This window comes from Dipodomys merriami, unplaced genomic scaffold (genome assembly GCF_024711535.1).
Source record: "Dipodomys merriami isolate MVZ:Mamm:240054 unplaced genomic scaffold, mDipMer1.0.p SCAF_16, whole genome shotgun sequence".
Lineage (NCBI taxonomy): Eukaryota > Metazoa > Chordata > Mammalia > Rodentia > Heteromyidae > Dipodomys > Dipodomys merriami.
The window spans coordinates 11,002,524-11,027,903 of NW_027202937.1; the positions used below are offsets into that span (position 1 = coordinate 11,002,524).

General features: G+C 48.2%; 3 protein-coding genes and 1 long non-coding RNA gene across 4 annotated transcripts in view; 3 read left to right on the forward strand and 1 right to left on the reverse strand.

Moving 5' to 3' along the window:
- Nucleotides 1-22,872, reverse strand: part of Ppt2 (palmitoyl-protein thioesterase 2) — a 35,501-nt gene extending 12,629 nt beyond the window's left edge. The window contains exon 1 of the mRNA XM_070024064.1: nucleotides 22,854-22,872. The gene's annotated coding sequence lies outside the window, so the exon portion shown is untranslated. The remainder of the gene's footprint in view (nucleotides 1-22,853) is intronic.
- Nucleotides 2-1,695, forward strand: LOC138828210 (uncharacterized). The gene is made up of 3 exons (XR_011372216.1): nucleotides 2-341; nucleotides 551-997; nucleotides 1,088-1,695. It is a non-coding gene; the product is annotated as an uncharacterized lncRNA (long non-coding RNA).
- Nucleotides 2,542-6,182, forward strand: Prrt1 (proline rich transmembrane protein 1). Its single transcript, XM_070024065.1, has 4 exons — nucleotides 2,542-2,825; nucleotides 3,712-4,250; nucleotides 4,858-5,043; nucleotides 5,164-6,182. Exons 1-4 carry the CDS (start codon nucleotides 2,807-2,809, stop codon nucleotides 5,338-5,340), a joined length of 921 nt encoding a protein of 306 aa, XP_069880166.1. The 5' UTR covers nucleotides 2,542-2,806; the 3' UTR covers nucleotides 5,341-6,182.
- Nucleotides 22,873-23,538: 666 nt separating the features above from the next.
- On the forward strand, nucleotides 23,539-25,041 carry Fkbpl (FKBP prolyl isomerase like). Its single transcript, XM_070023386.1, has 2 exons — nucleotides 23,539-23,712; nucleotides 23,917-25,041. The coding sequence occupies exon 2, from the start codon at nucleotides 23,995-23,997 to the stop codon at nucleotides 25,018-25,020; it is 1,026 nt and encodes a 341-aa protein (XP_069879487.1). The 5' UTR covers nucleotides 23,539-23,712; nucleotides 23,917-23,994; the 3' UTR covers nucleotides 25,021-25,041.
- Nucleotides 25,042-25,380: the final 339 nt, after the last annotated feature.

Sequence of the window (25,380 nt, forward strand, 5' to 3'; positions counted from 1 at the left end):
AGGGAACGAGGGCCCGTGAGAGACGACGACACCCCCTCCCCGTCGGAACTGACACCGGACAACAAAGCCTCCCCCCTTCCACACCACGATCTTGCCACAAAATAGCCAGTGGACTCAACTCTACTCCTTTCCCCCACGAACACACCCCCAAAACCACGTAGACGCCGCAACGCGCACCCCAAGTCCCGCCTCCAACTCGACGCTCGCGAGACGCGCTCCCGGGGCCCAGGGTCTTCCTGGCGCATCGACCCCAGAGCCACGAGCAATGTGGGGTTCCGCGAGATCCCTTGAGCAGCAGCCCGGGCCTCCGGGAGAGGCAGGCTCTCCCCCCCCTGGCCAGGGTCTGGAACCCACGCGGCGGGGGTGGGGAGGGCAGGGTGCGGGGAGGACGCGCCGGGGAATGACGGCGGGGAGGGGGGGAGGGCAGCTCGGGGTCGCGCAAAGCCGTCACGTCCGGGGCTTTCCCTAGCAACCGTGCGAGCGTCCCCGGCAACGCCGGCCGCGCCGCGGACGGGGTTGGGGGTTAATGGAATATTCCATTGCGCTCTAGGCACTGGGGAGGAAGAAAAGCGGAGCGATCCATTTAGGAGGTGCGGGGAAACGGTCTCCTAGAATCTAAAGAAAGCCTCGGCAGGCCCCGCCACACGCCCGCGATCCTAGGATCCGACTAACCCCCGCCTGGATTCAGCCCACTTCCACTCCAGGCGCCCGGCCCCGCAGCAGAACAGGACGTTCTGGGCCCTGGTGGAGCCGTGAGGGTTGGACTGAGTTCAGGTAGTCCTTGTGCCCGCCAGGCGAGTGACAGGATGGCGTGCGGGGCTGCTGGCAGCTGGAGCGCACCCCTCCGCCTCCGCCCGCCCGCCCAGCCGCCCCAGGTCAGCGCCTTACAACTCTTGATTCTGAAGTGCATGTAGTGCCCTCTTCTCCGGAGACGCCGAGAGTCCTCCAGTCCTCTCCAGTGAAGTACTGGCCCGGCCCAGTGTTTACAACTTCCTATGTAAGACCCACCCTTAAGGGGCGGGACCCCTGGGGCTTCTCATTGCCAAGAGATTAAGGTCAATCTTTCAACCTGCTTGACCCCCTTCAGGTCTTCCCCACCGAAATCTGCAGGTGGCTGGGGACCCGGACCCTTCCAATCCAGCCAGATTTGCCAGCAAGTGGTGTTTCCATCGCTGTTTACCAGTGAACCCCTACCCAAGATCCCTGTTGGGGGTTGAGGCCTATGAAGGGACTTTTACTTAGCAGTTAAAGACGTTTCCCTTGAGAAATGGATTTCTGAGCAAGCCTGAGCCTCACTGTCTGATGAGCGGACTAAACGCATCTCATCCAATGAAATCATCTTGAAGCATGTAGAATGATAATGGGGTAGGAGTAAGGGGTCAGGAGGATTGCACAGATGCCTGAAAAACCTGAACGACTAGTACAAGGCCGTGATCTAAAGCTCTGAGGCCAGGGACTGGTTTGAGCATCTTTACGGGTAGGACCAACTGGGAGAGGATAGAGACAGCTTGAAGAGCGACTGCCAGGGGCGGAGGCTGGGATGTACAAATATAAAGAAGGGGGAGGGGATAACTAATTGTGTTTTTTGTAAAATCTCCCAACTGGTATAATCTGAGTAGACTGCTATCCTCACCCCACCTCCTCACCCACGCGTTCCAAGAAGCAAAAAAGCAAATAAAAAGACTGCAGTAACCACAGTGCCTCTAGTCTCAGGTTGACTCCGGAGGTGGAGTTGCGTCTTGGCAGGAGTGGTGGGTGGAGATGTGTGGGGAGGGGATTTCGGGAATGGATCCATACTCTGACCAGCCCAGGAACTAGGAGCAGATCAAATAGCAACAGAACAAGCCTACCCCTCCTTCTCCGGAAGCTTTTCAACTGCTAAACCCTGGAGATTCAACTCCTAAACCCTGGAGACGAGGTGTCTGGGCTTCCTATGCCCCTCCCCCAACTTTCTCCTCCCCCTCCCCATCAGAGCCAGGGTGATGAGGTCAGACTGTCATACTGGCACTCGAGTGAAAGGCTGGAGATTCTCTAGTTCAAGGCTAGACTATGCTACAAATTAAAAAATAAAAGCGGAGCAGAGACCCTGTTTTAGAAAATAACAAAAATTGTAGACCCGAGCCTTCTATTTTACAACCCAATCAGCAGGGCCAAGCTGTGTACTCTGAGAACTTCCGGACAATGTTGGTTCAGTTCTGCACAATTCTCTTTCACACTGTTATTGCCCCTAAGGAGGAAAAACTAGGACCATAGTTTTGGGAGATCTTTGGTAACCTTGTGGGAGCTCTGAGGGGAACTGAGAATAGAAGACATGCCCAGGTGAACCAGGATTGGAGGGAAGTAATTGAATCCACCGAGCACCAGCTCACTTCCTCCCACAATGTAATCACTACAGAGAGTCTTAGAGGGGGAGACTCTAGAGAGTTCTCTCTCTCCCTCCTTCCTTTGCTTAGTCCCACCCGCTTCACTTGGTCTAGCCTCTCTGTTTCCATGACAACTCCAAGGGAGCCTAAACTGGGGGCTTGGATACCAGGGTGAGAGGAGGAGAGAGGTGGTCCAAGAGCAGAAAGGGAGAGAGAGAGAGACCAAGACAGAGTGGGGGGAAGTCTGAAGCTCTCCCCCCTCCCTAGTGGACTCGGTCCCTTTAAGCTCCCTCCCTCCCAGCTCTCCCTCCACCCCCCGCCACTGTCTTCATCTCTCCATCTCTGCGCTGCTGCTGGCTGCGCCATCCCGGACCCAGACTTCTGCACTAGCTAGGGGCCCCTGACTCCAGCTGCAGGGACCCCGTCCCAACAAGACCGCAAGCATGTCATCGGAAAAGTCAGGTAAAAAGCAATAATAACAAAACCTCCCCCACCTTCCCCGGGATCCCCCCCCCCAACTTGCCCCTACTCCCTGCCTTAGCCTTCCCTAATGGGTGGTTTAGATGGCTCAGTTCACATTTCCTCCTCTGTCTAGCTTTTAAAGCCCCTCACTCCTCATCTTTCTATCCCCAACGCTTGTCTTCTTTTCCGTAGTCCACTCTCAGCCTCTGCCCCTTGCCAACAACATGGGCAAGGATGGGGGTAGGTGGCGAGGGTGAGGGAGCTACAGAGCAGCTTAGCACTGGCCAGGTACTGCAGGAATAGCATCTCTGGGAGTGACAGATGGACAATCATTGGCTCACTTGTGTGGAGACATGATGAGATGGGGGGTGTCAGGGAAGTACCACCCAGACTCTTATTATTATTTTCATTTTTTATAGTCTGAAAAGAAGCAAGGAGAGTTCCAGAGGTCAGGGCCCTCCTTCCCCACCGAAGGGGGGATAGAGACAGAACGTGTCATTCCACATGTGTTTATATGCAAACTGTTGAACTGAGCACGTATGAACACAGCGTTGCGTGTCTACACATGTACATCTAGGGGGATAGTTCAGAGAGGCCAGCCCAAAGGCAGTGAGCACGGATGGAGACTGGGTTTGTGGGTGAGCGCTGCGTGCACACAGCTAAAAATCAGGAGCAATAGAGTTGTGACCTGAAAACTAGATTGAAGTGGGGGGGTGGCCTAGATACAACCCCTCTACTGCCCCCAAAATGAGAGATGATTTCTCACCCATCTCTCTCTCTCTCTGTCTCTCCGATTACTTCCCCATCCCTGTCTCTCCTTTCCCCTTCCCATCTCTTCCGTCCCATCTTTCCCCCTTATCCTCCCCCCGGCTCTTCTTGCTCTCAGGCCTCCCGGACTCAGTTCCTCATACTTCCCCACCACCGTACAATGCCCCTCAGCCCCCTGCCGAGCCCCCCGTCCCTCCCCCACAGGCGGCCCCGGCCTCTCACCACCACCATCACCACCACTACCACCAGTCTGGCACGGCCACTCTCCCACGCTTAGGGGCAGGCGGCTTGGCCTCTTCCTCGGCCAGCGCTCAGCGTGGTCCCTCGTCCTCCGCCACATTACCCAGGCCCCCCCACCACGCCCCGCCGGGCCAGGCCTCTGGGGCGCCTCCACCCGGCTGCGCTACCTTGCCTCGCATGCCACCCGACCCTTACCTACAGGAGACTCGCTTCGAGGGCCCACTTCCCCCGCCGCCACCCGCCGCCGCCGCCCCACCCCCGCCGGCGCCGGCCCCGACTGCCCAGGCCCCGGGCTTCGTGGTGCCCACGCACGCAGGGGCGGTGGGCACACTGCCTCTGGGGGGTTACGTAGCGCCCGGCTACCCCCTGCAGCTGCAGCCCTGCACTGCTTACGTGCCAGTCTACCCGGTGGGCACGGTGAGTGTGGGGCTGACAGGGGCCTAGGAGGAGGGGTGCATGCATGGTGGAACGGGATTTGCTTGAAATTGGGGACACTGGAGGCTAGGGAAATAATAAAAACAGGGCTAGGGCATAGGTGATGTGCAGATAGCAAGCTATAGAAAGAGCGGACTAGGGAAAGGCCTGGGAATGTGGGGGATACAGATAAGGTGGGGGGTTCCTTGGGGGTTAGTGGTTAGAGTCTGAGATGGGGAACCTAAGTGGAGAGGAAGTCCTAAAGGACCCAGAGAAGAGGCTAGAAATGGTAGCTGGGAACCAAAGGACATAAGGGAGCGGAAGCTGGGATTGCGGAGGTAGAAGCTGGGTAAGTGTCCAAGAAACAAAATCTGGCAGTGCCAGAGACCCATGCTTTGTGGGAGAACGTGGAAGCCTCCGAGAATATTGGGGGTTAATGGTGCACTGCAAGGAGGCCTAAATGGAATTGATGAGTGTCCTAGAAGGGCAAAGAATTGTGCTTTTAAAACTGAACTGCCAAAGACTCATGGCTGGTAGGCTGGGATAGCCTTGGAGTGACTTCCATCCCTCCTTTCCCTCCCTCCTCCCCCCCCCAACTTTCCTCCTACAGCCCTACGCAGGTGGGACTCCCGGGGGAACAGGGGTGACCTCCACTCTCCCCCCACCACCCCAGGGCCCAGGGCTGGCCCTGCTGGAACCAAGGCGCCCTCCGCACGACTACATGCCCATCGCAGTGCTGACCACCATCTGCTGCTTCTGGCCTACGGGCATCATCGCCATCTTCAAGGCAGTGCAGGTGTGAGATGAGGGGTTTAGTTTCACGTGGTTTCCCTTAGTACCCGGCGGCGTTCTGGGGATCATCTTAGAGGGAGGCTGCGGCTCGCTGACCTCCTCTCCTCCAACCCCTGCCCGGTAGGTGCGCACGGCCTTGGCACGCGGAGACATGGTGTCCGCCGAGATCGCTTCTCGCGAGGCCCGGAATTTCTCCTTCATCTCCCTGGCGGTGGGCATCGCAGCCATGGTACTCTGCACCATCCTCACCGTTGTCATCATTATCGCCGCGCAGCACCACGAGAACTACTGGGATCCCTAAAAACGCTCCGGCCTAGCTCCGCTCTGTACCCTTTGATCTCCCAGGCGCGTCCTGCCGTCCTGCAGCGGACCCGATGGGGGCCATGCAGACCCGCCTCCGGGGCCCGCGGTACTTCAATACATCCTCAACTCCGCCTCCACGGAATCTCTCGCCCCGAGAGAACACGCCCGGAATCCAGTTCCTCAGGAACCTCGCCAAAACTCACACCCCGCGTCCCCCGGGGATGCGGCTTCCCCGGATCCCCGCCCAACGCCGGCCCCAACCCCCTAACCCATCCAAGTACAGCGCCCCAGCTGAGCTCCCGCCGTCCACGCTTTCCCGGCCCTGAGGCCCCGCCCCTCGCTAGGCTCCGCCCCCAGACCTGACAAACCCCGCCTCCTGGTCGGCAGGCCCCGCCCTCTCCTCCCTGTGGGGTGATCAGTCTGGTGATTGCGGGTCTGCGGTTCCCGGACAGAGCCACGCCCCCACGCTCGTTCCCGGTTTTTGCTAGTACTGTTTCGTCTTCCTCTTCTTTCTGGCTAATCCCAGCACCCCATCCTCCCCGCCCCGCCAAACACACTTTTTGTTGTTTTTGGAATGAGATTTGAGAGGTCTCGGGTTTAGGACCTTCTACCTAGAACAACAACAACGAGGTCCCCTTCTCTGTAAATACTCCTGTACCTGAGCAGCTCCACAGAAGGGAATCCCGGATAAGGACTCTGGTCCCCGGAGGGAGCTCCCGCGCTTCCCTCCCCTCCCCTGGACCCCTCCCCTCCCCTCGGCGGTCCCCGACTTGTTCTGATCTGTGTGTGCGTGTGTGAACTTCTGAAAGATGATATTAAAGAGACTTAGTGGATTTGTCACCCCCAATTCCAAGGACTGCGGCCCCACAGGGACTCTGCCTGTTTGGGCTCCTCTTTCACCTTTGTCTCCCTTTTCAAGTTAGGGGGCAAAGTCCAACAAAGCAAAAATGAGATATATTCCCAACCACCAGAGAGATATAAATATGGGAACAAAGGGCGGGGGGGGGGGACGGTTCTTAGGTATCACTAGGGAAGACAGGTGCCACTGTCATCGGCTTGGGCTTTGGGGAGGGAAGATTTACAAAGGGACCCAGAAATGGAACCCCCAAACTCCAGGAAGGCAAGAGGAAGGAAGATGACAGATCATTGTGAAAAGTTGGTCAAACAGGCACCAGTGGCTCATTCATGCCTGTAATCTTAGCTTGACAAGCTGAGATCTGAGGATCAAGGTTCAAAGCCAGACAGGGTAGGAAAGTCCTTGAGATTCTTATATCCAAAAAATTACCAAAAAGCCAGAAGTAGTGCTGTGGCTCAACTGGTAGAGAAAGCTCAGGGGTAATTCCCAAGTCCTGAGTTCAAACCCCAGTACTGGGGACAGGGAAAGTTAATAGAGGAGGCTTCTGTAGGGATGGGCTGAGACAAGCAGGGGACTTAGTGTCTTTCATTGTGCACCTGCAGGACAGGGTCCTACTCTAAATTCAAGCACTCATACAACATACGGGCACCATACAGGATGATGGTGGAGACTGACATCTCCTGGAGCTTACTGTGAGCTCCTAGCTCTACAGAGGCAGTGAGTTAGGAGCTGATGAGAGCACTATGTGGGGCTTGGATATCATAGTTCACTTGGGGACATTTTAGGTTTAATGTGCTTTCCTTACCAAAGTTCCTGAAAAAAAAACAACAACTCACATTTGCAGCTTCTACTTCCTCATCCTCTAATTATCTTTCTTTTATTCTTAAATGGGGGTATACTGTTACCAGAGATGTGTCTGCACCTCTTTCTTGAAATCATACCATTGGGGGTATACTGTTATCAGAGATGTGTCTGCACCTCTTTCTTGAAATCATACCATTTGTGCATGTGTATGCGTGTGCGCACGCGCACGCGTGCCAGTACTGGGGCTTGAACTCATTTTCTCATTTGGATTATTTGCTCAAGGCTGGTGCTGGGCCACACCTCAGACTTCAGGTATTTGCTATTTGGAGGTAAGAATTTCATGAGCTTTTTGGCCAGAACTAGCTTTGAACCATAATCCACAGATCTCAGCCTACTGAATAGCTAGGATTACAGGTGTGAGCTACCACTGCCAGCTTTTATACCATTTCTTTCTTTCTTTTTTTTTTTTTTTTTGGGTCCGGTCATGGGGCCTGAACTCTGGGCCTGGGCGCTGTCCTTCAGCTCAAGGCTAGCGCTCTACCACTTGAGCCACAGTTCCACTTCTGGCTTTTTTTTCTTTGTGCTTATGTGGTGCTGAGGAATCTAACCCAGGGCCTCATGCCTTCAAGGCAAGCACTCTACCACTGAGCCAACTTCCTAGCCCCTATACCATTTCTTAAAACTCCTCCCAATATGCTTCTACTTTCTATGCTCCTGAAGCCACCTTATCAAATGGCACCTAATGACTAGAGATGACTTGGAGCCAAAAATCAACGGTACTCTGCCTCAAAGTACTTACTCTGCCTCCTAAACTCCTTTCTATCTCTCTTAACACTGGGTTCCCTACACACCCAGGATCAGAGATATGTAATCTCCTCCCTCACCCCTCCATGCACAAACCTGAAATCATCCCTCCTTTCTCCTTTCTTAGTGTCTGTCTCTGATTTTCTTTCTTTTTTTTCTTTCTTTTTTTTTCTTTCTTTTGTCAGTCATGGGGCTTGAACTCTGGGCCTGGGTGCTGTCCCTCAGCTCTTCAGCTCAAGGCCAGCACTCTACCACTTAAGCCACAGCACCACTTCTGGTTTTCTGAGTGGTTTATTGGAGATAAGAATTTCACTGCCTTTCCTGCCTGGGCTGGCTTTGAGCCATGATCCCCAGATCTCAGCCTCTTGAGTAGCTAGCATTATAGGCGTGAGCCACCAGTGCCCAGCTATCTGATTTTCTTTTCTTCTCTTGAGACTTTTGTTTTGAAAGTTCATCCATTCAATACATCCATCATGTCAATTTATTTTTGTTTTATTTATCAACTGGTTGATTGAGTCAGAGCCTTGATATGTAGCTCAAGCTAGACTTAAATTCTGAGTCCTCCTACCTCAGCCCCTCCAGTACACCACCATGCCTGGCATTCAGTATTTTGACAGGAGGATGATTGAATCAAGGACTTCAGATATGATACTAAGCAAACACTTTACTACTGAGATACATCCCCAGCCTCGAACCATCAACCCTAATCCATTGCCTCTCCAACCTGTACTTTACATTGAAGACCTTCTGCCAAGTGTCTGCAGACAGCAGCCATGAATCATGTTACTGGTCGTCTACACTAAACATGTTCCAAACCAAATTGATGAAATGCCACCGATACTCTGGTACCTTTAACAGCATTGTCTTCCTAGTCATCTTTCCTTTTCTAAATACTTGCCATCTCTCTCTCCCTCCTGTCTGACAAAGGTGTACTGTCAAGCCAAGTGAGTTCCACAGCCACAATATGTTTTGAATGTAACTTTTCCCCAGCCTTGCCAAGAGCATTACCTCATCTAGGATTATTACAACAGCTTCCACAACAGGTCTCCCTGCCTCCTACCTTTCTCCCTATTCCAAATTCCCCTCAACACTACTGTCAAATTATCTTCCCTAGACACACTCCTTACATAACTTCATTGCTTACAATCCTTCACAAAGGTGGTGGCACAATCTGTAACAATTCAGCTGCTTGGGAGGCAGAAATAGGGGGATCACTTGAGTTCTAGATGAGGCTGGGTGCCAGTACAGTAGCCCAAATCTGTAATCCTAGCTATTCAGGAGGCTCAGATCCAAGAATTGCAATTTGAAGCCAGCCTGGGCAGAAAGTCTATGCTACTCTTAATCTCCAATTAACCACCAAAAAGTTACAAGTAGAGTTCTGGCTCAAGTGGTAAAGGGCTAGCCATGAGCAAAAAACCTTAAGGGATAGCGCCAGTAAAAGGAGGAGGAGGAAGAAAAGGAGAAGGAGGAAGAGGGAGAGAAGGAGGAAGAGGCAGCATTTCAAGGATGTCTATTGCTCATTCAATTATTTACAAAATTTCAATCTGGTCTTCAACTCTATATAATTTTAAATCATTCAGCTTTGTCTGTATAACATAATTTCCAACCAACCTAATTTCCAACCAAACAGAAATACTTATCCCCCATCTTCAGGTCTTTACCCAGCTGTTCCGGATCTAAGACCTTCTTCTCCAGTCTCTATTATTACACAAATTGTTTGCAGCTTGTCATGAGCTTCATCACTTGTAGGCATTTGCTGACAAGGTGCTTTCCACTTCACATCTGCTTCTCTATTTGGTCAATTTTTTTGGCCAGTCCTAGGGCTTGAACTCAGGGCCTAGGAACTGTCCCTGAGCTTCTTTTGCTCAAGGCTACCACTCTACCACTTGAGCCAAAGCGCCACTTTCTGGCTCTTTCTATTTTGAGGTACTAAGGAATAAAATCCAGGACTTCATGCATGCTAGACAAGTACTCTACCACTAAGCCACATTCCCAGTCCTCTATTTTTCATTTATTTATTTTTTTGTTGGTCGTGGGGTCTGAACTCTGGGCCTGGTGAACTCTGGGCCTGGGTGCTATCCCTGAGCTCTGCAGCTCAAGACAAGCTCTCTGCCACTTGAGCCACAGCACCACTTCTGGTTGTCAGGTCGTTTATTGGAGATAAGAGTCTCATGAACTTTCCTGCCTGGGCTGGCTTTGAACCATGATCCTCAAATCTCAGTCTCCGGAGCAGCTAGGATTACAAGCGTGAGCCACCTGTGCCCAGCTATTTGGTCAATTTTTTTTTTAACTATATCTTTTTTGTCTTTTCTTTTCTTTCTTTCTTTTTTTTTTTTTTTTTGGTACTGGGGATTGAACCCAGGATGTTGCACTTGCTAGGCAAGTGCTTTGCCACTGAGCTACATCCCAGCCCATATTTGGCCAATTTTTATCTGCTCTTTAAGGCCAACATAAATTCATCCATCATTCAAGCAAAAAAGTCTGTCTCAGATGGGAGCCGGTGGCTCATGCCTGTTATCCTAACTACTCAGGAGCCTGAGATCTGAGGATGGCAATTTGAAGTCAGCCCAGGCAGGAAAAGACTGTGAGTCTCCTATCTCCAATAAACTACTCAGAAAAAAAAAAACTGAAGTGGGGCTGGGAAGGTGGCTCAGTGGTAGAGCACTTGCCTTTCATGCTCGAGGCCCTGGGTTCGATTCCTCAGCACCACATAAGAAAAAAGCCGGAGCCGGGCGCTGGTGGCTCACGCCTGTAATCCTAGCTACTCAGGAGGCTGAGATCTGAGGATCGCGGTTCAAAGCCAGCCCGGGCAGGAGAGACCGTGAGACTCCTATCTCCAATAAACCACCAGAAAACCGGAAGTGGCGCTGTAGCTCAAGTGGTAGAGCGCTCGCCTTGAGCTGAAGAGCTGAGGGACAGCGCCCAGGCCCAGAGTTCAAGCCCCACGGCCCACCGGAAAAAAAAAAAAAAGAAAAGAAAAAAGCCGGAAGTGGTGCTGTGGCTCAACTGGTAGAGTGCTAGACTTGAGCTGAAGACCTGAGGGACAGTGCCCAGGCCCAGAGTTCAGGCCCCACGACCAGACCCAAAAACAAAACAAAAACAAAAACAAAAAAAACTGAAGTGGCACTGTGGCTAAAGTGGTAGACTGTTAGCCTTGAACACAAAGAGGCTCAGGGAAAGAGCCTAGGCCCTGAGTTTAAGCCCTAGAACCAGAGAAAAAAAATTCTGTCTCCCTCTGTCAGTCTCTAGCTTGGATTTAATAATGGTCTCACTGCTAGTGATACTTCAGAATTGTAGGGGGCCCTTTTTAAATCCCAAAGGTAGCTAAGCACCCGTGGCTCTCACCCATAATCCTAGCTATTTAAGAGGCTGAGGTCTGGAACTAGGCCTCAAAAAATAGCCTGATAAAAAAAAGTTCATGGGACTCCATCTCTAGTTAACCAGCAAGAAACTGGGCTAGAAGCATGCCTAAAGTAGTAAAGCACCAGCCGTAAGCATGTAAGCGCTGAGAGAGGTAGACAGAGGCCCTGATTTCAAGCCCTGATACCAGCACAGAGAAAACAAAAATAAATTCCAAAGCCCAAGGGGCATTGTAAACCAACTGAATAAGAATCTTGGGCATTCATTTTTTTCCCCCAGAGCCAAGGACCGAACTCAGGGCCTTGCACTTACCAAGCAAGTGCTCTTCCACTGAGCTAACCCCCAACTCCTTATCCACATTTTTTTTGGAGGGGGGGTCCTGAACTCGGGGCCTGGGCGCTGTCCCTCAGCTCTTCAGCTCAAGGCTAGCGCTCTACCACTTGAGCCACAGCGCCATTTCCAGCTTTTTTTTTTTTTTTCTGCTTATGTGGTGCTGAGGAATTGAACCCAGGGCCTCAAGCATAGAAGGAAAGCGCTCTATCACTGAGCCTCCTTCCTAGCCCTTCACATCTATATTTTTTTACAACCCCCCAAAGGGTATGTGTTTGATTCCACAGGGCAGCCAAGGTTGGGAATTGTTGGCTTTGAGTCACCTCCGGGACTAATCAGGAAGAAGGGAGTGGCCAAAAAGGTGGCTTCATCCAAGAAAACTTTTATTTTCTTCTGTGACAATGTCTCATTACATAATCCAGGCTCTCAAAATTGAGTTCATTCTGCCTCAGCTCCTAAACATTGTGGAACTATAAGCACCTGAATAGGGCAACTTTCTTTTTTCCTTTTCCATTCTTTTCCTTTCTTCCTTTCTTCCTTCCTTCCTTGCTTGTGCTGATCCTGAGGCTTGAACTTATGGCCTGGGCCATCACTGAGCTTTCCTGCTCAAGGCTAGCACTCCACCACTTGAACTTCAGCTCCACTTGCAGTTTTTTTGGTGTTTAATTGGAGATGAGTCTCATGCAGGGGCTGGGGTTATAGCTTGGAGGTGGAACACCTCCAAATAAAGTTGTTTTAAAAGATTAAAAAAGGGCTGGGATGTGGCTTAGTGATAGAGTGCTTGTCTAGTATGCATGAAACCCTGGGATCGATTCCTCAGTACCACATAAACAGAGAAAACTGGAAGTGGCACTATGGCTCAAGTAGAAGAGTGCCAGCCTTGAGAAATAAAAATAAAAAGGCTGAAATCTGAGGATCACATTTTGAAGCCAGTATGGACGGGAAAGTCCATAAGACCCTTACCTCTAGTTAACCACCAAAAAACTGGAAGTTGAGCCTTGGTTCAAGTGGTAGAACGCTAGTCTTGAGCAAAAAAGCTCAGGGACTCAGGGACAGCACCCAGGCCCTGAGTTCAAGCCCCAATACTGACCACCCCCCACCATCACCCCCCCAAAAAAAGTCTCATGGACTTTCCTGCCTAGGCTGGCTTCAAACCTCAACACTTAGATCTCAGCCTCCTGAGTAACTAGGATTGCAGGTGTGAGCCACCAGTGCCCGGCTCCTTCTTTCTTTCTTTCTTTCTTTCTTTCTTTCTTTCTTTCTTTCTTTCTTTCTTTCTTTCCTTCCTTCCTTCCTTCCTTCCTTCCTTCCTTCCATAGTAGAGCTTGAACTCAGTGCCTAGGCCCTGTCCCTAAGCTCTTTTTGCTCAAGGCTAGCACTCTACTACTCTGAGCCACAGCTCTACTTCTGGTTTTCTGGGAGTTAATTGGAGATAAAAGTCTCACAGACTTTCCTGCCCTAGCTGGCTTTGAACTGCAGTCCTCAATGTCAGCCTCCTGGGGCTGGGAAGATGACTCAGTGATAGAGTGTGTACCTTCATGCATGAGGCCTTGGGTTCAATTCCTCAGCACCACATAAGCAGAAAAAGCCAGAAGTAGTGCTGTGGCTCAAGTGGTAGAGCGTTCACCTTGAGCTGAAGAGCTGAGGGACAGTGCCCAGGCCAGAGTTCAAGCCCCACAACCTAAAAAAAAAAAAAAAAAAAAAGAGTCAGCCTTCTGAGTAGCTAGGATTACAGGCATGAGCTACCAGAGCCAGACAAAATATCTAGAGACATAAACTCACCAACTGTATCCCTTCCCCCCACTCCCTATCTTGATGTTAAGAACTATACAACTTACCTTGAGGGCTAAGAAAGCAGGAACCAAATCTGCTTTATCTCCAGTTTTCAGATCCTCATCTAAGGAAGCCTCTCTTCCCACTCTTTGATGTTAATCAAGTGAAAGCAGCAGACAGAAGTAAGTAATAATGACTTGGACCCAACCTCTTCACCTTTCCCTGACTCCTCGCCAGGAAGGAGGAGTCCAATTTAGTTCTGTATTCCAGTTTAGTTCTCCTCCCACTTTAGCTCACCTCCCTCATTGCTGTGCCCTCAGGTGCTGGTGCCCTCCCCACAGCCCTACTGACAGACTTCCTCTTCCAGGAGAGGCTCTGCACCCTGAAGATCTAATCTGGCGCTCTGAATCCCCCCACCCACACCCTGCCATTCGACTCTTGGTCCTCATTCCGCCATCACTGTTTGAAGATGTGGCAACTGGCTCATTGTCTTCCTAGTTCTGTCTGGTTCCTTTCTTTTGTTTCCATTTTTTGTCTGTTTGGCCTCATGCATGCCAGGCAAACCACTCCACCATGGATTCTCAGCCCTTATTTTCCTTTTATATTTATTTATTTATTTATTTTTGTCAGTTGTGGGGCTTGAACTCTGAGCCTGTGGCTCTACCACTTGAGCCACAGCACCACTTTCAGTTTTCTGGTGGTTCATTGGAGATAAGAGTCTCACAGACTTTCCTGCCAGAGCTGGCTTTCAAATGTGATCCTCAGCAAGTGGCGCTATAGCTCAAATGGTAGAGTGCTAGCCTTGAGCTGAATTGCTCAGGGACAGTGCCCAGGCCCAGAGTTCAAGCCCCAAGACTGCCAAAAAAAAAAAAAAAATCCAATCTCAAATGTGATCCTCAGATCTCAGCCTCCTGAGTAGCTAGGATGAGCCACCAGCGCCTGAATTTTCCCTTTTATTTAAAATATATATACATATATTTCTTTTAATCAGCAGACATTAGTTTATAGGGAGGTTTCATTGACTGTATCCTGATTGAACTTATTCCCTCTGTTGTTCTCTCCCATATCTTCTGCCGTGTGTGTGTGTGTGTGTGTGTGTGTGTGTGTGTGTGTGTGTGTGTGTGTGTGTGTGTGTGTGTGTGTGTGTGTGTGTGTGTGTTGGTACTGGGGCTTGAATTCAGGGTCTGGGCACTGTCCTTCTGGCTTTTTTTGGCTGTTAATTGAACTTAAGAGTCTTTGAACCATAACGCTCAGTTCTCAGCCTTCAAGGTAGCTAGGATTACTGGTGTAAGCCACTAACTAGCACCTAGCATTTTATTGTTGTTTGATCCACTGTATTTCTCATCAACCTCATTACCCACTTTAGGTTCAACCCTGTGATCATCTCTCAGCCCACACCCTGTACTTTTGGCCCCTCATACACATTTTATCCCTGGTTAAATCCTTCTGTGCCTGCTCCACACTGCACCAGCTATATTCATTTGGGGAAAAACACAACAGTCATACTGGTTAGTCCCACTTCCTATGGGCCCTGTACATGGGCCCGCTAGCCCACATTTCACTAGTTTACCTTCCCTACTCGGAGACCACAGTTTCACAACCTAACAACTTCCTCCTATTTCAGAAAGAGAGAGGGAGAGAGAGAGAGAGAGAGAGAGAGAGAGAGAGAGAGAGAGAGAGAGAGAGAGAGAGAGAGAGAGAGAGAGAGAGAGAGAGAATGAACAGCTTTGTAAACTTTCAGAAGAGAACTTGCTCATGGTCTCATCCAGCCAACCTGCTCCTAGCCCCACCTCTCCTGGGCCCTAGAATTCCACCTGCTTAGAGCTGAGACTCCAGAACTACCACTTATCTCTCTCAAAAACTCAGCTTACTCTCCTTGGTGAAACTTTGTCATTATTGTGTAAATATACCTTAATCGCTGAAAACAGAAGCCTCTTTGTTCCTTACCTATATAGTAAAAGCACAGTATTCAGAATAGAACAGTGCTTGTCCCTTGGAAAATCAGGAAATTGGCTCCTGTTTTCAAGGCAAGTTGTATAATTCCTTACAGGAGGGTAGGGAGAAGGGAAAGGGATGTAGTTGGGTGATTTTCTAATACTTTTTCAGATACTTTTCTCCTAAAGAAAGTTGCCCTAAGCCAGGCAACTATATAATCCTATGTACTCAGGAGGCTAAGATCTGAGGATTGAGGTTTGAAGCCAGCACAGGTAGAAAAGCCCATGAGACTTTTATTTCTAATTAAGCACCAAAAAGCCAGAAGTGGAACTGCGGCTCACATACTCACAGTTTTGAGCAAGAAAGTTCAGGGACAGTGCCCAGGCTGAGTTCAAGCCTCAGGACTGGCACAAAAACAAATAAAACAAAAACACAGAATTCTGATTAGAAAAAGACAGACATACAGGGAGCTTCATACATTAGGACTTTTGTTTTAGTTGTTGTTGTTATTTGTTTTGTGTCTACATAAGGGCTTGAACTTGAGGCCTGGAAGCTCTCCCTTAGCCTTTTTGCTCAAGGCTGGCGCTCTACCACTTGAGCCACAGCTTTACTTATGGCACTTTGGTATTTATTTGGAAATAAGAGTCGCATGGACTTTACTGATTGGGCTGGCTTCAAACCTCAACCTTTAGATCTCAGCCTCCTGAGATGACAGGCACGAACCACTGGCACCCAACCATTCTTTATGCAGAAATCAAGAGGATTTTTTTTTTCTTTCCAAATCCCCAAGTGAAGTCTGGGTTTGGAGCCCATCAGTAGAGTCTTTTGCTAGCACTGCCTGGGGCTCTGAATTCCAAACCTAGCATGATAAGAAAAAATAAATAAAAGAAAAAGAGTTCAAACAACAACAACAACAATTACCTGATGATCACCCTCTTGCCCAAGTCCCTTGGCTCCTGGTTACAGTTAGAACTATTAAAGCTCAGGACAGAATCCCCAAAATCCTTGTCATGTGGCACGTTGTTCCCAAGCTACCACTTTGAGCCACAGCGCCACTTCCGTTTTTTGGTGGTTAATTGGAGATGAGTCTCATGGACTTTCCTGCCAGGGGTTGGTTTTGAACTGTGATCTGCAGATCTCAGTCTCCTGAGTAGCTAGGATTACAGGCTTGAGCCACCAGCACTGGCTATGCTGCATACTTTAAAGGAGAAGGAGCGACAAGCAAGATTTTCTGACTTCCTAACCTTCTTTACCTTTTTCTCTTTTCCTTCCAAAACATAGAAACTAGAATCCCTCTATCACCAAGTCAGCCATAAAGCCTAGAAATTACCATGTGCTTCCTCTGCTTTTCTGTGTAAAAGCTGGCCATTAGGAAATTCTCTGACCTGATAGTAGATCATAAGACTCATTACAAGAGGTCCCACCCAATACCAAGAAGAAAGGCTGCCATGCAGAGAAGCCAAGTAGTTTAACAAGTGTCTCCCCTTGAACTATTTCCATTAAATCATACCTTTTTGGTCCAATCCTATCGTGTATGTGGGGGGTGGGGGAGTTGGATAGCACACATGCATGTATGCCGGTACTGAGGCTTGAACTCAAGTCCTTGTGCTCTCACTTGGCTTGGTTTTTTTTTTTTTTTCCTCAAAAATGGTACTTTACCACTTGAGCGAGACCTCTAGTTTCTGTTTTATGTTGGTTAGAGATAGAGTCTTATGGCTTTCCTGCCTAGGTTGGCCTCAAACTGTGACCCTCTGACCTCAGCCTCCTGACTAGCTAGGATTACAAGTGTGAGCCACCAGCACTGTGTTCCAATTCCACCTCTACACTAAGCAGAAAAATGGACAGCTCTCCCTGGTCTTTCGAGCTTCATTTCTGAGGACTCTCAGCCCAAGTAAAACTCAGATTAAATAAGCAAGATGTCATGATTTTTTTCTTGTTAATATGTCTTTTATGAAAGGGTAAACAAATACAGCAGTAGTATTCACTAGTGTCTAGTGAATATGTCTAGACACTATGTTGAAAATGAACTATACAAATTGTGGGTGGGGATTTGAGGAAAAACACTTCGAGAATGGGTGGAAGGGGTGACATTGTCCAAAAAGAAACGTACTCTTCACCTGACTTATGTCACTGTAGCCCCTCTGTACATTACCTTTATAATAAAAATAAAAAATTAAAGGCCTAGAAAAACATCTTTATGACAAGCAGTTGGCCATGAGTCTTTTCTTAAAATTTTTAAATTGTTATTATAAAGAGGATGTACAGAGGAGTTACAGTTATATAAGTCAGGTAGAGTACACTTCTTCTGGGACTATATCACCTTTTCCCTTGAATTTTCCCTTCTTTCCCTCCTGCCCCACCCACCCACAAAGGCCATGACTTTATGATGGCTAAGGAAACCTTACCTTTATTTCCCTACAGGACAAAATACAAAGTCTAAAAGGCCTACAAAACCTCCCAGGCCTTTCCCTCCAGACCCCTCTGACTTCAGTTCCTTATGACTCTTTCATTTGCTTGTTCTGTCCACCCCTCTGCCTTCCTTTCCCTTCTACCTATCATGACTTAACATAAAAATCTAGTCTTATTTTAACCCCTCTGTACAGTATGTTCACAAAAAATAAAAATTAAAATTAATTTTAAAAAATCTAGTCTTTCCCTGCCTCGGGGCCTTTGTGCTCTCTTTTTCTCTCCAGATATCTGGCCTGGCTACTTCCCTCCATTATTTATATTGCTGTGCAAACCTCAAATCTACAGGAGGCTTAGCATCCTCACTGGAGTCAGTATCACAAAGCCAGGCACTGGTGTGGCTCACACCTGTAATCCTAGTCAATCAGGAGGCTGAGATGTGAGAATTGAGGTTTGAAGCCAGCCTGAGCAGAAAGTCCACAAAAGTCTTACCTCCATTTAACCAGCAAAAAGCTGGAAATAGATGTGTGGCTTGAACACACACACACACACACACACACACACACACACACACACACACACACACACACACACACACACTAGCATCACACAGTCCAGGGTGCATTTTTACCTATTCTCTTACCTTGCTTTATTTAGATCATTACCATTTTTACTCCCTGACATTTCCTTTCTTTTATATTTGTGTTTTATTGCCTAACACCTGCCAGGGCTCTCTCTCTCTCTCTCTCTCTCTCCCCACCTCCACCTTCCCCACTCCCTGCATGCTGCATTATTCTTTGTCCCTAGAACAGTGCTTGGCACAAAAATCACTCTCACTAAACATTTGTAGACTGGGGTTTGGGGGAATGTGGTTCAGTGGGAGACTACATGCCTAGCATATGTAAGGCCCTGGGTTTGAATCTCAGCACAACAAAGAAAAAAAAAAGTTGGATGTCTGAATAAGTAACAAGCTCATAGAGTTATGTGAGGAGAAAATGAGATATTAGGTAGAAAACCCTTAGCCCAATGCCTGGTACTGCAGTTGTAATGCATGATCACTGCTTGCTCTTATGAAACACTATACTGCAGAAAAGTCTTGTTTCACTGCCTCATTCGTTCTGAAAAGCCAAAGCACAAGCAAATGCTTTGGAAGCAAGGAGGAAGGAGGAGTGATTTTGACACAAATTCCAGCAGAACGAAAACCCACAGAAACCACCAAAACTAAACAGAAGGGGAAATTTATTTAACCTTTGGAAAGCTAGAATTTTTGTCTCTCATGCTGATGCTAAATGGCAGAGCATAATTACAGCATATGGTTCCATGTGGTGAGTGTGGAATGCAGGAGAATGTGAGAGTGTGCAAACTTCCAGCTGGCTCCTGGCCTGGTGACAGGGCAGCACCACGGGTCTTGAGCTTGAGCTGAGCTTGGCAAAGGAGAGGTACAGAATGCTAGGGGTAAGGAGCTTTCCTGTCCTTATCTGGCCTGCCTTGTGCTGCTTCTCCATCTGCAATACCTCCCTTTAACCTCTTTATGGCAGAATGATGACCATCTTGCAGGGCTCAACTCTGAGAGCCCTCCCTTGCCATCCCTCTAGGAAGCATTTTCACATGATCCCTAGGAGGAAATACCTTCCTTGCTGCTTACCACGGCTTATTTGTATTTGGAGCATTTTGTAACAGGACTATCTTTATTAGATTACTGGTGAACATTTTCTGCATTTGTTTCCATCTGTCTTTGTTTGATTTGGGGCTGGGGATTGAACCAAAAATCTATGAAGCATAAAGTCTACCGCTTCGAGGCCTCAATAAAGATTACTGACTGGATTAAAAAATTTCAACTTTAATCTTTTTTTTTTTCTTATAAATAAGCTCAAACTACCTCCTAAGCATCTCCTTGATTCCTGACTCAGATTAGATTTCCTTTTTTTTTTTTTTTCCTGAAGCTTGAAATCAGGGCCTGGGCACTGTCCCTGAGATTTTTTAGTTCAAGCCTAGTGCTCTACCACTTGAGCCACACCTCTACTTCCAGCTTTTTTTGGGGTCAGTTGTAGGGCTTGAACTGTGAGCCTGGGTGTTGTCCCTGAGCTCTTTCACTCAAGGTTAGCGCTCTATCCTTTGAGCCACAGCATCACTTTGTTTTTCTGGTGGTTAATTGGACATAAGAGTCTAATGGACTTTCCTGCCTCGGCTGGCCTTGAACCATGATCCTCAGATCTCAGCCTCCTGAGTAGCTAGGATTATAGGTGTGAGCCACCAGTACTCAGCAATTTTTTTTAATGCAGTACTGGAGTTGAATTCACAGTCTCACATATTTATTTGGCTTTTTCCAATTAAGGCTGTCACTTGAGCTACACTTCCACTTCTGGCTTTTTGCTGTTGAATTGGAGCGTCTCATGGCCTAAGCCTGATGCTAATGACTCCCCCTTTAATGCTCGCTATTCAGAAGGCTGAGATCAGAGGATCAAAAGTAAAGCCCAGGCTGCTTTTAACCTCAATCCTCAAATCTCAGCCTACTGAGTAGTTAGAATTATAGGCATGAGCCACCAATGCCTGGATCTTTTTCTTTTTTTTTTTTTTACAGGATCTAATTATGTAATTCAGGCTAGCCTTGAACTTGCAATCCCCCAGAGGTTGAGATTACTGTTACGTACCACCTTACCTGGGTTTATGGATCATCCTTTATGTTTTCTTTTTCTTTTTTGGTGGGAGTTGGGGGGAGAATAGAGGATAATCTTTTTTTTTTTTTTTTTGTCAGTCATGGGACTTGAACTCTGGACCTGGATGCTGTCCCTCAGCTATTCAGCTCAAGACTAGCACTCTACCACTTGAGCCACAGTGCCCACTTCCAGATTTTTCTGCTTATGTGGTGCTGAGGAATTGAACCCAGGGCCTCATGCATGCAAGGCAAGCACTCTACCACTGAGCCACCTTCCAAGCCTCAGGATCATCTTTTAAAAAATAAAAAAATATTTTCATTCATTATAGAGTAGAATGTTCTCTATTGTGAGGAGGGTATTACTGGGAGGAGAGGTGATTGTGGCTTAAGTACTTTATCTGCAAGTATAAAATAAAACAATGAAACCAGGTGAAATTATTTTCAGAAGTGGGGAAAGGAGATAAGAATGATCAAAGGGGTGGGGTTGATGGGATATATTGTATCTAATAATAAAAACTCATAGTAGGGCTGGGAATGTGGCTTACTGGTAGAGTGCTTTCCTAGGGTGCATGAAGCCCTGGGTTGGATTTCTCAGTACCATGTACACAGCAAAAGCTGGAAATGGTGACGTGGCTCAAGTGGTAGAATGCTAGCCTTGAGCAAAAGAAGCTCTGGGACAGTGCCCAGGTCCTGGGTTCCAGCGTGAGGACAGGAAAAAAAGTATAGTAATAACAAAAGATACATTGTATATAATAATACATAGTTACAGTAGTGACAAAGGGTCAGCTAAGAGACAAAGCAGACTAATTAATTTAGTGTTTCTCAGTGTGGGAGCAGTAGTTGGGCTCCAACTTGTTTTTAGATGTCAGCAAAAATGTCCCAGCCTTGGAAGTGGCGCTGTGGCTCAAGTGGTAGAGCGCTCTCCTTGAGCTGAAGAGGGCAGGGACTAGGCCCAAGCCCAGAGTTCAAGCCCCACGACCAACCAAAAAAAAAAAAAAAAGTCTCAGCCTAAAGCAACATTCCCTCATCCCTAATAAATCACTGTTACAACATCACACTTCTCTTCATACCTCTGTAATGACTTACTTTCCTTAGCCACTGTCCCATGAAGGCAGTAACTGTGTCATTCATCTGTATGTATCCAGTTCCTAGCCTGTTGCCTGAGCAGGTGCTCAATACTTGTGTATGGAGGAGATAAAATACACGCACAAAAGAGACAACATCACTGTGGAATTTGTTGGAACTAAAACATATATTCCTTAACAACAACAGAACATTGCAAAAGAATAGATTTGTAGCAGGGTATAGCTTTCTGCTTAAAGGGATTGTTTTTGTGGTACTGGAGTTTGAGCTAAGAGACTCTTCCTTACTTGACAGGCACTCTACCACTTGAGCCATGCCTCCAGTCTTTTGGGGCTTTTAATTATTTTTTTTTATATAGGGTCTTAACCTTTGCCCATGCTAGCCTAGATAGACTTTGTTACCCTATTTAAGGTCTCTCACACACATAAACTATCACACTTATCGTACTGGTTCAGATAAGATCTCCATAACTTTTTGCCTAGGCTGGCTTCCAACCACATCCTCCTGATATCTACCTCCTCCTAAATAGTTGACATTTCAGGTATGAGGTAATCTACCTAGCTATAGTTTCTTTTAATGGGAAAAACCTATTTTTGAAGAGTCAATGGGGTGATCCTTTCAGTAAAAATACATAATACAAAGTAACAATCTCTGTGCAGGGACTAGAGTGTGATTAAGCCTCCTGTGATACATTCTAGACATCACTTTTCTTGATATAGATTTTCCTGATGTAGAAAGGGAGGAAGGGAAACAGAAGAGAGATGGATTAATTTTCAATAGGATCTCAGCGGTTCAAAGAATCAGAGTAGGTAGCCATGGTGAGATGTTGGGTAAGGAGGAGGCAGCAGGCTAAGATTATGCTGGCTCAGACTCAGAAATTAAACAAGAGGGAAAAAGTGAAACGCAAAACACAGAGCCAGAGTTGGGGGCTGGTGGCTCATGCCTTAAATCCTAGCTACTCAGAATGCTGAGATCTGAGATTTGCAGTTCAAAGTCAGCCTGGGCAGGAAAGGCTTTGAGAAACTTTTGTCTCCTATTAGCCACCAGAAAACCAGAAATGGCACTGTGGCTCAAAGTGGTAGAGCACTAGTCAAGCAAAAATTGCTCAGGGAGAGAGTCCAGACCCTGAGTTTAAGCCCCATGACAGACAAAACAAAAAACAGGACTGTTTTGACCCAAGACTGTGGCTAGTAATGAAAATTGTCCCCTTCCCCATGAGAGAAGGATTCTTTTTCCCCAAACAATGGTGCTGGCCCAACCTGGTCAGGAAGCTGGCTAAGTAAGCCTAAATCACAAGAAGGCCCTAGACCTTCTACTGGAAGGAAGACCAGATTTCCAATGCTACACTTAGTGGAGCAGGTTATACCGGTTGTATATGCAAAATGTAGGTCAAATTGAAGGAGCACAGATCAAAGAGGGAAGAAAATGATATGAGGTTATTCTACAATCAAACAATTCAGTGTTTTCATAGACCAGCAGCATAAACCATCATCTAGAAACTTACCGGAATGCAGAATCACAGGTTCCATAATCCAACTTCCTACATCCGAGTCTGCAATTTAACAACTTCCTCAGGTGATGTACATGAATATTAATAGTTGAAAAGCATTATCCAGGATTACTGGAGTTAGGCACTATTGTGGCTCCAGTAGTAGAGAGCCAGCCTGAGAGAAGGATCCCCCAGATATGGAGGAGCCTCAGGTGGTCCCAGAAGATAAAAGACCAGTGGAGAGAAAGAGGCCTGAGTGTTTGTCTTGGAATACCCTGTCTTGAATGGACGGAAGGAGGGGACAGGACCTCCACTGGGATGTCCAAACTTAGAGATAATAATAGTTCAGAAGGGCCTGAGGTAGCCAAATCATAGGACTGCGGTTACTTATCATTAACCTTCTCTGACATTCTTCACACTTTTGGGAGGGAGATAGATCCTAGGGAAGGAACCCCAAACCTTGCACATATGAGGCAAGCACACCACAACTGAGCTACATCTCCAGCCTACTCTACTCCATTTCAGGTCTCCAACACTTTCAGTAAACTGGCCAGCAGGCCTGCAGCTGGTTGGGTTCGATGCGGTCTAGTTCGGTTGCTTCGGCCTAGTTCTGTTGCCAAGGCCTGGAGCTTCGTGGTTGCGGGGGAAATGACGTCACGCTCTATGGGCGGGCTAAAATTACACCTTCCTCCTTCCCGGATTGGCTGCCAAGTGTTGACTAGATTCGCAGTCTCGCGCGCTCCAGGGTTGGTTATCTCTCTCCATCTGGGACAAGATTCCGAGGACAAGTATTCGTCGAGCACTGAATTTCGGGAGGAGAGGTGATTCGAATAATCCAGCTTCTGCCACCATGCTAAGCACTTTGGCCTCTCAGGTACATTTTGGCCCAATCGACTGGCCGTAGTTGGAAAGGCTACCTGAACCGAAGGGAATTGTGGAATTTATAGTTCTCAACTAGGTTTCGGTGGAACCGAGACTCAAGGAAGACAGTTGTTATTGTTTTTCGGGAGGGGTGGGGGCGGGAAAATGGAGACTTTCACTAGAGGCCTTGTTTTTTTTTTTTTTTTTTTCTTTTCAGGCGCTGACCCTAACCTAAATCCATCCCTTTTCAATTAAAATTGTTGATTCACAACGGTGAAAGGGACTAGTCATCCAAATGGAGCTGCCACCTGTCAGTCCAATGAGAGAGGAAGACGCCTCTCAATCACAACAATGGGAAAAGAATTCCTGGGAGAACCTTGCTCCAACTACTCAGTTTCCAACTGAAACTCTTGAGCTGGGAGTGAGTCAAGATCCAGCCAGGCAGATTCTAGGGGATCCTCAAGGGTCGGAAAAACTAGTGGCTGGACTTGAATTAGACTCTGATAAATCTCAGGAACCAACCAAGGAGACGCTGGAGCCTTTACAAGCTTCTCATCTCTGGTACTGTCCCGATGGGAGCTTCGTCAAGAAGATCATAACCCGGGGCCATGGCTTGGACAAACCCAAGCTAGGTTCCCATTGTCGAGTATTGGCTTTTGGGTTTCCTTTTGAGTCAGGGCTGCCAGAAGGCCCATCAGAACTAACTGTGGGTGTAGGATCATGGAAGGAGGGCACGTGGAGGGAGCTCATTGAAAAGTGCTTAGAATCCATGTGTCAAGGTGAGGAGGTAGAGCTTCAGGTTCCTGGGCACTCTGGACCTCCCGTCAAGCTCACACTGGATTCCTTCACTCAGGGCCGGGACTCCTGGGAGCTGGGGACTAGTGAGAAGGAAGCTTTGGCCATGGAAGAACGTGCAAGGGGCACAGAACTATTTCGAGCTGGGAACCCTGAAGGGGCCGCCCGATGCTATGGACGGGCTCTTCGCCTGCTGCTGACTTTACCTCCACCTGGCCCTCCAGAACGAACTGCCCTACATGCCAATCTCGCTGCCTGTCAGTTACTGCTAGGGCAGCCCCACTTGGCAGTTCAGAGCTGTGACCGGGTGCTGGAACGGGAACCTGGCCATTTAAAGGCATTATACCGAAGGGGGGTGGCTCAGGCTGCGCTTGGAAACCTGGAAAAAGCAACTGCTGACCTCAAGAAGGTGTTAGCAGTAGACCCGCAAAACCGGGCAGCCCAGGAGGAGCTGGGGAAGGTGGTCATTCTGGAGAAGAAACGGGATGCTGGGCTGGCTCAGGGTCTGCGCAAGATGTTTGGCTGATTAAAAAGTTAAACCTTAAAAGAGACAGGAATCTGTGAATTGTGGTCTGTGCTGTGAAATTTTTAGGGGCCCAGAGGGAAGGTTTCGGCCCATACCCTATTCTTCCTGCGTGGTAGTAGTAAAGACCTCAGTGCACATCTTTGCGGGGAAACATATCTATCCAAATACGTTGGGAACTTGTTGAAATTTAGGACTGGCTGGGGAAGGCCGAGGGGAAGGTGCCGGACCTTTAAATCTTTTGAACTACATTTCCCAGGTACCTTACCTTGGTCTGCGGTGCGCGTGCGCCAGCTTCGCGGCGCTCCCATTGGTCCTGCCTGTACACTCGTCATCTACATTCACGTGCGGGGGGTAATCGTG

What these genes read in the sequence shown, in the direction of transcription:
- Prrt1 (XM_070024065.1), top strand. An exon ending in CAGTCTACCCGGTGGGCACG is followed by an intron (nt 4,251 to 4,857) that starts GTGAGTGTGGGG and finishes TTCCTCCTACAG; the next exon opens with CCCTACGCAGGTGGGACTCC. An exon ending in CCATCTTCAAGGCAGTGCAG is followed by an intron (nt 5,044 to 5,163) that starts GTGTGAGATGAG and finishes CCTGCCCGGTAG; the next exon opens with GTGCGCACGGCCTTGGCACG.
- Fkbpl (XM_070023386.1), top strand. Translation starts at nt 23,995, where the DNA reads ATGGAGCTGCCACCTGTCAGTCCAATGAGAGAGGAAGACGCCTCTCAA.